This window comes from Palaemon carinicauda, chromosome 2 (genome assembly GCF_036898095.1).
Source record: "Palaemon carinicauda isolate YSFRI2023 chromosome 2, ASM3689809v2, whole genome shotgun sequence".
Lineage (NCBI taxonomy): Eukaryota > Metazoa > Arthropoda > Malacostraca > Decapoda > Palaemonidae > Palaemon > Palaemon carinicauda.
The window spans coordinates 91,565,721-91,578,220 of NC_090726.1; the positions used below are offsets into that span (position 1 = coordinate 91,565,721).

The following is a 12,500-nucleotide window of genomic DNA, read 5'->3' on the forward strand; positions in this document are numbered from 1 at the left end:
AGCTGCTTGCCCTAAATTTCTGGTTCACACTAACATACAATATAAAAAGGCTTTTGCGGCGAGGTTAAACTTTGCAATTCTCTTTAATCATACTAGTGGTTGGTTGCGCATAGCACTGAAGCCATGGTCTTGCCAAAGCCAATCGTAACCAAGGCCAATATTGTATTAGTCTTGATCGTAACTGAACTAAAACTTACGATAGACTTTAGAGGTCAGGTGAAAGCCAGATGAGAAGCATCCCTTTTTATACATATCCTACTCAACCCTCTTCTTCCATTATCTTTTTTGACCTCATATCTGCCGTTGTCAAATGACTAATTAACAATTTTTTGTTTTTACGGATATACCTAATTACTTATTCAGTCATAGGCATCAAAAAGAGTAATTGATTCATTTACAGAAGGCGAAACCCTTTATTAGTTTCCTATTTGGTTGGCAGCTGAGAATGGCAGCCTTAACCCTCGCCTTTATTGTAGAGATGGTGGCTTTGCTTGATGACAGATTTTCATTTGAAAGGAGACATTTTAATTGGCGTTTGATCTACTTCAGTTCTGATGAAGTTTCTTTTTTTTATTGTTCATTTCTCAGTTGGTTCACAATATGACATCTATTTCAACAACTTTGGACATTAAATTTAACTCTCTTTATAATACTTCTCATTGTTGCTGCTGATCTTCCTTTAACTTGTCTAATCTATATGTACTGTAACCATTAAACCTATTATGTGCGTCATAGAAATCAACATATTTGAGTATCAAAATTTTCAAGTTAATCCAAACTAGATTTTGAAAATTTACTTGGAATTCAACCTCTCAATTGAATCATCATAAAGTTCACATGTCATCATTTATCTATTCTACGGGATTCCAAAGCATGCTTTAGAGTTCAGAGTGAGAGAACTTTTACTTATGCGTTTTCACTGTAACATCTATGAATATCTGATACAAAACTTTTAATCGAACTGCGGTTTGTCTTACTTTTGATAAGCTCTTTTAACCGTAGGGTCCTCTTTCTAATTTTGTAACTCCACACCCAATTCTTTGTTCTTCACAACCTTTGATAATTTGACAGAAATCAAATTGACGACAAACATATTTGATTTTTCATAGGTCGGGAAGGGTCAATGACAGTGCGTGATGAAAGTGATTATATTATTTCCGCTCTTTCATATAGACACCATAAATCCTCCAGATTAAAGGCGTCTACCTTTCACGGGTTCTTCGTATAGATTCTCTCATTAAATCTACTCAATTGCTCTTTCTAGGATTGTAATGCTGCAGTTAACATGATACAACCTTTTCCACAAAGGAAATGTCCAGCACTCTGATTTAAACTATTTTTCTCTTACAAGTTTACATGGTTGGCGGTCAATACCTTTGTCTGTATGTCTATGCCTTCCACTACCATTTAAGCAAGAGAGGAACGGAAAAGTAATTATGTATGAAAAAATATCCAGGATCTATGGTCCCATTATTAATTGTTCTATTTCTGTGGCCATTGTTTGTGTTTAGAGTAATTTTTGTCTTAAGAATAGAGAGCACTATTTTACATTGCATCCATGGTGGTTTCGCTTCTGTAACTGATGTCATTGGCGTTCTAACGTTTAGCTTTTGAAATACTCCAAACCTCTAAATATATTACTGAACGCCGCCCCTTCATATAACTCGATGCTGCAGTCATACAGCAGGGTCCAAGGTCCCGAATTTACCCACCAACTGAAGATCATGGCAATGTGAGTCCTATCGCATACGATATATCACATAAGGCATACAAATGGCGGCCTTGTTTCTTCTTTGTTAAGTGTGTCTGTGTTTTTGTGTGTGTGAGAGAGAGAGAGAGAGAGAGAGAGAGAGAGAGAGAGAGAGAGAGAGAGAGAGAGAGAGAGAGAGAGAAGGAAAACATTAAATGTGCGCTGAACTGCTTTTAGATAAATGAGGTCATATACCAAAGGCCTGTCTTAGGATCAATTAGTTATCGTAATCATTGATAGATTCATGACTATCAATTATACAAAGATTCAGTGACTAATTCCCGCTATCTACATTGCTATTTCCCTTTTGCTACTGAGCTTTTGATTATAATGAAGGAACACTAACCCGTAAAAAAAAGTCTCTTATATTCAATTATGATTACGCATAGAAGTCGGTAAGAGGATATAATACGTTTGCACGTATGTTCATACTAAAGGTATAACTAAAATGTTGACGGGTCTTTCCTTCAAGATACAATTTCAAAGGAAACTGCTTTACTGTTGTCAATTTCGTGAGGAAAGATTTAGGGTTCACTGCATTTTTGTAGGATAATTTTCATGACGATGAATTATATAATTTCCTAATGACTCAGTTAACTCATCTTGAGCTTCAAAATACAAAAGGTCTCGATAACTACAACTTTCCCTATGACCTATGACCATTTATTTGGGGCTATTGGGAAGATCACATAATTATGTTTAATCTCTTAAAAGCACGGCCGCAACTGAGCGCTTTTCAAGTTTTCTTTTAGCTACATGCAAACAAATTTCAAATCTATCTTTTTTTTTTTTTTTTTTTTTTTAACTTTGTTGATTCATACGGGCCACTGTTGCTTTGCGGATCAATCTATTGTCTTTCAAGGCTATTATTCTGAAATATAATCATGAAATTAGATAAGACCAGCTGAATTCAGCACCAAATCTTTACTTTTAATTTTTCAATCGATTACATTCAACACCCCTACACAGGCAGCTCAAATTAGAGTTATTCAGAGGAAATAATCATTCCTTTGATAACTGTACTTTGTAAAATGGTTTTGTTTTATGCCACTATTTCTTCACCTCAAACAATTGTGCAAAAAGACAATACATTTCATTGCTGGAATCATTGCCATAATTCATCATTATTTACTCATGCCTCATTCGTATTACTAATATTTCCATGCGTTAGATTTGAAATTCGATTAAATGGTCTTATATTTTACCTGGTTTCTTCATTGCAGAATCAAAAATTCCATTTGACATTTCCTTACCGTACTAATCACGCAAAATTTTTAAGCTTTTAAGGTTTAGAAAAACTTTTTCATTTTTAATATGAATAACAAATAGAACAAGCACAGACTAGATTCTTAAATTTCAATTCCATAGAAGCCTTTGTTCGCATCACAATAAAAAAATATTCATTGAGTGTAAGGTATCAGTGTTAATTGGATGTCAAATTGATTAAGACGTATTATTTGCTAAATAAAAGTTAAAAAGCGAAGATGAAATGAACTGGCTGCTACCGGAAAACAAAAGTAATTAGTTTCACTGCATTCTTCATCATCTCTGCTTCCTTTTTACTCGTCCCTCTGACATATTTATGTTTTCTTGGCTTTATCAACTGAGCTTCTTATGTTATTGGTTTCCCTATTTTCTGGTTCAGAACCCATGCTGATTTCAATACGTGTTCAGAATTTCAAAAATATTTTTGATATGTTAGGATCCGAGTAAAACTAAGTGGGCCACTACCTTGCAATGTGACCACAAAGTAAAAAGAAAAAAAATACTACTTATGGCTGTGCTTGAATCTAACAATGGTGTGGAGTTATAAAGACAATGTTTGCAAGTCATGCTTGGTGATTATTCCCGAAAAAGCCTGGTGCGTCTTGAATGTGCATAAAACATGGCATGAAGAAGGAAAGAAGCGAACGAAAGAAGAAGAAAAAACAAAGAAGAAAAGACAGCCGTTTCAGAACAATCTTAACGGAACTCCAAGTACACATTCATCTCAGTAAATTTGTTTTCATTTGAAAGATTAAAACCAACATATTCCATCGCTGCAGCTGATTACTGCGTCATAAATTCTGTTGATTAATAACATGCGACAAATATTTTGATATATGAGAAGATGACCACCGGGAGGATAGCCATGAACTGTTGAGGAATTAACTTCTTTTGAAGTTTCTTCATTCTAAAGCAAATTTCAAGGGGAGAAACACGCTCCTTTATTTTGGATAAGAGAGCGGCATTCAAAATAGAAAAGAAAGCTGTCTCTTTTATATTTTTTTTTGTTCTTTACAATGAAGTTCTACCATATTAAAACTTATGCCATAAAGATTACATAGTAAAAAAAGATGACGACTACATGATTTCCAAAACCATTTGAATGTCAAATCTCGCAGAAGCGTGAGAACCCAGGAAGATTGCGTAATAGGGTTGCGAGATATACCAGTCGCTTTCACCAGATCTATGCACTGTAGATACAAAGGCTAATATGCAAAGAATTTCTATCTTCTCAATTCTGCATTTTTTTCTGGTTATGTTATCTTCTGGGAATCATGAACCCGAATTTTGGAATGAAATGTAGAATCTCTCTTATATGTCAGGATTTGAGGCTTTCTTGACCGAGATTTAAATCATGTCGGGGAGTTGAAAGTTTTAATATTTAATTTCCAAATTGCGATTGGATATTTTGCTCAAAAAAGCGTGATTCGAGATGTTGAGAGATCACTACAAGTTTGCATGTATTGAATAATACTTATAATTTAAATATTAAGTGTTACTTACCCCCAAGCGTGAGTATGGCAGTGCCAAGGGCTGAATCGTGATGTCCTTCTGCTCGGCACTGGTACACACCTACGTCACTCATTCCCACACCGTCCACCCTGAGTATCCTGTCTCCGCCTTCGCGGAGTCGTAGGCGAGGACTAGGACGTAACACGACTCCGTCCTTGAGCCAAGTCACTTTATTAACAGGGGATCCTGTAAAAGATTGTAACGAGATAAGTACATAAATGAAAATATTGATACATATAGAATTATATTTGAGTAATAACTTGATTGTATAAATGAAATTGCTAGAACGATTGAATGAATCTTAATGATGGGGAAAATTAATAAATGTTATTACTCAAAAAAAACACGTGTTTTTACGTACAGTCTGGCATAATGACAAATTGGAATCAATTTCCATTATCCATTCCAGCACTCAAACTTTTACATCAATGATTTTTACCCTTTCGATGACCCAAGCCTCGTTAAAAGGGTGTTGTAATAGGGACTTTTATAACAGGTCTCATAGCATAAAACGTCACGGGGAGATTTTGTCTAAAGATAGAAATTAAACACGTGACTGCCAAAAAATAAACTCAAACCAAATAAAATTGTCAATAATTTATTATCAAAAGTGAAGAATATGAAGAAGGAGAGAGAGAGAGAGAGAGAGAGAGAGAGAGAGAGAGAGAGAGAGAGAGAGAGAGAGAGAGAGAGAGAGAGAGAGAGAGAGAGAGAGGTTATGGATGTCTCAAACTCTTTTAAGTCCATCCTCGGGGACTCTTTGCTCTTTGAGAGAGAGAGAGAGAGAGAGAGAGAGAGAGAGAGAGAGAGAGAGAGAGAGAGAGAGAGAGAGATTGCGAAGTACCTCTAACCCAACTTAATCACAAAGAAACGAATATAACTAAAGGATAATAATAGTCCTACATCAGCAATAGCCTTTAAGATAGCGTTCAGCGTAAGCGCAACAGGATGTGACGTAAAACCGCGTACGCACGTCGAGCCTCGGGACACAGTCTCCTCCTAATGGCTAATCAAAATTATGCTCATATTTTTCTCGCTCCGACACATTAAGAGATTACATGCCACACTGATAGAGGTAATTGACACTGGAGTTTAAAGGGAGAGGGTGATGGCGATGGGGAAGGGGGAGGTGGAGGGGTGAAAAATGGAAAGGTAGCGGAACGTCTAGTTGTGGAGGTGGGGTGCTGCCTGTAAATTTGACCCTCCCTTCCCCCCCCCACCCTTCACTCCCTGCAAATCATCGTTGATTAGAATAGCAGCTTCACTGATTGGGAAAGGTAGGCACTCGCCAGCAAGAGATATCACTTCTTCCATTTCATTTAGATGAGTTTAGTTTTTTCATATAAATGTTATCATCAAAATGATATTTGTGAGTAAAGATTTTCGATAAAACGTTATCTTTTTATATGAAATGGTTTGGACTAAGCTATTTTATGACCATCCTTTTATGTGAATTTTTTATCGTTACTCTCATCAAAGTGAACTGCGAAATTAATCTGATAATGAAAATCATTGATGTTTATTATCCGTAATGACGAGTGTGTGTGTGTGTGTGCGTGTATATATATATATATATATATATATATATATATATATATATATATATAAATATATATATATATATATATATATATATATATATATATATATATATATATATATATATATATATATATATATATACATATATATGTATATATATATATATATATATATATATATATATATATATATATATATATATATATATATATATATATATATATATATATTATATATATATATACTTGTACATACATACATACATACATACATACATACAGTATATACTTACATATAGAAGAGAAGAAATCATATCAATAGTCATCACGGAGTAATTAATCAATGAATATACTTAATAAAAGATAATAATGAAACAGATAGTATGATACCATAAAGAAAATAGAAATAAAAACAGGGAAATTCATTTGAAATGATACAATCAAATGAATCGAATACCAGTATGTTTTTCGCACCAACCAACTCTTGTACCAGCAGGAATCCTCATTTTTTATTTAAAGAAAAATCAGCTGATTATCAATTTGATACTGACATAAATTAAACAATGATAGCCCAGACTCAGCTACACATAGCTGACATCCATACTGTACACATATCCACTCAGTGGATTATGCTGAAACATTTTCCTAATATTTGGAATACTTTGTGATGTTTGAGATGTTATGGGCATATAGTGAAGGCTTGACTTGCACTGGCTAAAGTCAAGAGGAGACCAAAGACGATATGGAGACGAGGATAACAATAATTGGAGAAAAAGCACTTCAGTTTAGTGATATTAGAAGGGAACAAGAAGCCTCAACTTGATGAATATCAAGTTCTTAATCATTCTGCCTTTTTATCGGCGTAACTATTACGTTTTTCTTCTTCGATGGGCTACCATAACTATTAGTGTATTAACGGATTCTAATAACTCTCTTCTATCCCATGTACTTGACCAAACTGCCTCTGTATTTCTCCATTCATCGCTACCTCTAACCACCTATCTAACACGTTTGCTCAGTAGGTAACGAATTACAACCATCCAGGCCGTTCAAGCATCAAACATGATTCACGACCTATCTACTGCATATGTCCACCTTTCATACTGCTCATTTCAATATACATATTTTCTTTGTTTTAATTCTAATTACCTTTTGCAAGTTCAAAATGCCTAAAATGTTGTTGTTTTATTGCTCTCATAAGAAAAAAATCTTTATCACCACCCTCCAACAGTTTAAAATTTCCCTTACTAAACAGCTTCTCGCAACCCGCCCTTCATAATCCAGAAAGGACAATAGTAGATTTGCGACTTCCTTCATCTTTTTTTTGTACCCCAACTCTCTTATTACAAATTGGTTGATTTGAAATTCTCTAGCCTTGTAGTGATATCGGACTACGACACATTTTCCTGAAATTTAATTCTGTACTGTCAAATTAATTTTACATAAGCTTCTTTTTCTTGTAAGTTCTGGATAGTAATCAATATATCATCATTAGCTCTCTCCATCATAGCAATCATTATACGAATTTAAATGTCATTTGGTACTACTCAATAGCTAATGGAAAATTTTGTCCATTCATCAAAACACTTACTATAATTTTCCCCAGTTAAACTTCTTCATTTCATGTTATCATGAATATTTACTGGCATCCTTAAACATAATTAATCCAAGCAATCATCAAGCATCATCCAGAACGCAGTAAGATTTACTTTGGATCGATCTTCACAACCTTTCTTCCCCCAGTATAAACAAATCCAAAATCGTCAAGAATTTGATTAACACAGTAACCATTAATTAATTATTCTTTCTTTTCTTTCATGATCACATATTAGTTAATCTTGCTTCTTTCAGCCTGAAAGCAAAGTCATACAAGTATCTCATTATAGTGTTTCCATTTTCACCATCCTCCCTGTCATTTCCTCGCACATATTTGTATGCCAAACCACAGTATTATTCTTTGTTTCTTGAATATTGTGCTTGCTGTTTTATTTTATTTTATTAACACCCAACTCATTTTTTACTATTATCCACTGTCAAGAAATTCTCGCCCCCTTCCACAACAATATGAATTCAAAACAAAAAATTAATAACTATCGTTTTAATTTACAGTATCACAGGCTAGAGGATAACGTACTTTATGGACTCCCGACTATTTGGAGAAATACGAACTCAAAAGTGCGTTGAAAATGCTATTGTTTAATTCTCAGAAATTTCCCGGAGCAATGAGTGCTGCCATTGACCTGCAGTAAATGTCCTACACCTTTAAAAGACTATGTCCATTCCGATGGAGTTAAAACCCTTCCAGATACGTAAGCAATATATAAATACGTACATTAGTGTGTGTGGTTATAGCATGTGAGAAAATATTAATGCAACGTAATGAATAAGACCCAATTCCATGCCATAAGAAGTCTTTAAAATGGGTGGAGACCTGTTAAGAATGATAGTCTGCATTTAACTGTATCTGTGGGTAAAACCAGGCAAGATGGCTCCATGGTAGTTTACTTAGACAAAATTCATAAAGTCTCGGGTTCGATCCTTCCCGATGCAGATGGGCACTGGGGATTACATGAGAGTCAAAGGCCAGGTATTCTGCTCCACAACATCGAGCTCCGTAAACAATAAATATTCTAAATACAAGATGTCCAACATCATTCGATAATATCAAACACACTGACTCTCGAGGATAGAAGGGTAAATATATTAGTATGTCGTAGACTAGAGGTCTTGATATTTCCCTACCCATCAAAATAGGATAGGAAGTCGAATCTCACTGATTTAGACAAGTTTTGTAAAATCCTTCTATTTAGTATCTGATGCTTTTAGAAGTAAATTATGTAACAGATAGATATTTATCTGAGGTATCCCACTTGAGGTTAAAAACATTGAGCAACCAACCTCATATCTAGAACCACCTCTAATAGGAAAAGGTTATTATGAAAATTAGTTAAAGTATCTATATTTACTAATGATATCTTCGAGCTTGCGCAGCTTCCCAAAATATAACGGAAGATTTCTATAAAAAGCTATAATCAAGTCAGGTAATAACGGAAGGCTTTCAGAAACAGCGTGATGAATGTTTAATTGATGAGATTATCATTAACTTGTCGCGTATTCCGGGAGATTTGCATTGGCGCAATAGCAAAGTGTAAGAAAGAGTACGTTCAGATAAAAGATTATGGCGCCGACCGAAATTCACCGGTCTCATTTTCAAATGGCTGACTTGACAAGAAAATCAAGGTACACGTGATCTCGATCTCCGAGTCAGTGAGGTGTTTCGATTCTCCATATATTTTTTCCATAATCTCTATTCCGTTAGTTGTCCTACCTTTTTCCAAGGATAATCAGTTTTTAAACAGGATTTTTGTTTCTCTCACGGTAAATATTTTGTCGTCAAAAAAAAAAAAAAAAAAAAAAAAAATCCATCAATTTACGATGACTTATTTTTCGAAAGCAGGAATGTCTGTATTTCTTTAAATAGACATACGCAGGATATTTTTTTTTTTTCATTTTTAAAGTTGGTGGGTTGTTTTGAAATTAGAGCACATTTTATTTTCTTGCTTCGAATTCGACAATGACATTTGGGTTATTGGGGTTATTTTAATTTTAAAATTTGCTTTATTTTTACAATAAGTTCTCCACGATCAATTTTATTTCTTGGTACCTGTTGTGCAATGGGAACAATTTATTTGTACAAATTCTAAGTCTCCTATAACCTACCTAATTCTTTTTTTTTTTTCAAGAAAAGACTAAGTGTCATAATTCTCCAAAAAATCAAACACGAATAAGCAATATATATATACATATATATATATATATATATATATATATATATATATATATAAATATATACATATATTTATATATATATATATATATATATACATATATATATATATATATATATATATATATATATATATATATATACACACACACACACACACACACATATATATATATATATATATATATATATATATATATATATATGTATATGTACATATATCTATATGTATACACACACACACACATATATATATATATACACATATATATAAACACACATATATATATACATATACATTTATATATATATATATATATATATATATATATATATATATATCTTCCTCAAAACTCACAGTGAACTCTATTATTATATATTGTCATTCATAAACCAATCGACAGAACTTTCTGTTCGTTTGCATTTAGAAAGAAGGGATGTTAAGTATAAATAATTGTAATCACAATGACGGTATATTGTGACATTAATTATGTTTTCGCTTTTATTTATCAGTTATAGATATTAATAAAAACAAAAACAAAACCCGGGACGTAGTTTGGAGTATACAGAGAGAAAAGCCCCAAATCCAATCATAAAAAAAATTCTTGTGAAATGCACACAGGAATAGAATCCAATGACGACACGGTAAATGCCACTCACCAGATATAACACAGGTGAAATGTGCAGAAGCACCTGCATCTGCTACCTGGGACGGTGGTGTCACTCGGACGGACAGTGATGACAAAACTTCCAGTTGTACCTGGGAAAGAAAGATTACATTTACATGAATCATTTCCGTTATCGTTTATCAAAGAGGCACAAAAAATATTCTTTGGAAAAAAAGACATTGCTTTATAAATATATATATATATATATATATATATATATATATATATATATATATATATATATATATATATATATATATATATATATATATATATATATATATATATATATATATATATATATATATATATATATATATATATATATATACATATATATATGTATATATATATATATATATATATATATATATATATATATATATATATATATCAATTTTCAGTAAGTTTTCATATAGTTTTTAGGATCTTAATAATAATAATAATAATAATAATAATAATAATAATAATAATATTAATAATGATAATAAAAACAATAATGCTCGGTATACACAGTCTTCTTAAACTACCGGGTAAGGCACTATTACCACAGTGAACGATTTAAGATAATCGTCCTAACACTTCGAGGAAGAATACTTACCCATAACATAGAGAAGTACACATTTGTCGGCTGAGGTCAAGAATTCAATTTACTAAAATATCTGGAATAGCTGTTGTTGAATTTCCAAAAAGACAATCTGCCAGAGTGCCAGGATTCTAAGAACAGTATTTCTCCTTCTTTAACTCATCACAGTAAAAGCCCTCCCAGCGCCTCTTACCAAAGGTGTAGATGTTTCATTTTATTTACGCCTTTCATTCCTTTTCTTGCCTTCCCAGAATTACTCTTAGAAGGACCACTACTTAGAGCTGTACAAGACACCGCTGCGTCAATAGAACATCGACCAAAGAACCAGAATTCCCAAAGTCTTCAAAGCGTAAATGGGATTATTTTATTTGAGCCTTAAGTTATTCATATGAAGAAAGATAACCATCGGTCAATTAGCGTGTAGATTTTCACTTTACATAAATGTACATGTGAATTTTTTAATTCTTAGAACTAGATAAATATTTTTTTAGTCTATGTAAGGAACTAGACAATATTTAAAGCAGGTAGCATATACATTACACACACACACACACACATATATATATATATATATATATATATATACATATATATATATATATATATATATATATATATATATATATATATATATATACATATTCAAATAAGCCATATATTTTTGCTACATTAATGTCTGGATTCTCTTAACGACCTCGGGATAAGAGCCCCAGGCGATATCACACAAAGACAAGAGCTTGTGACCGGCCTGAAATCGATCCCTGGTCCGGCAAACTTGTAGAGACAGTGACTAAACCACTTGGCCATGAAGAAAGATAATAGTCAATGACAATTCTGCTGTACTTATACCTGTCGAATTTAGGTGAAGATGGGTTAATTTCAATTCTAAGTACAAAACATCTGAATTGACAGGTATAAGTACAGCAGAATTGTCATAGACTTTTATCTTTCTTTGTGGCCAAAAGGTTTAGTCACTACTTATTAAATATCTCGTTTTCAAAATTTACACCTGACATGGATTATATCTTATAGGTAAATAAGTAGAATGATATTGATGCTAGTAACAATATGAAACTAGAACCCTTTTCTTCCAAATGACTATAGGAGTAAATGGCTTTTTTTTTTTTTTTTTTTTTTTTTTTTTTTTTTTTTTTTTTTTTTTTTTTTACGTGATTCTTCTATCGCTAACATGAAAAAAATTTCACGTACATTCTAAGTATCATGATTATTATTATACGTCGTTCAATCTATCCATTGGCCTTATCATGAGCCTTCATTGTGGTTCTGAATTTTTTGTCTAATACAATATTAGAAAAAGAAAGTTTATTATCAATGTTCCAAATTAAGAATATGCCTTCATTAATATATTTATGAAAACCAATAGCAAGGC

The 12,500-nt window shown here is 32.7% G+C and overlaps 1 protein-coding gene across 1 annotated transcript in view; it reads right to left on the reverse strand.

The window, feature by feature from the left end:
* Nucleotides 1-12,500, reverse strand: part of LOC137618429 (cell adhesion molecule Dscam2-like) — a 225,784-nt gene that overhangs the window by 148,532 nt on the left and 64,752 nt on the right. The window contains exons 8-9 of the mRNA XM_068348598.1: nt 10,517-10,616; nt 4,520-4,714 (exon numbers count right to left, since the gene is read on the reverse strand). Of these exons, the coding sequence (XP_068204699.1) occupies nt 4,520-4,714; nt 10,517-10,616 (295 nt within the window). The remainder of the gene's footprint in view (nt 1-4,519; nt 4,715-10,516; nt 10,617-12,500) is intronic.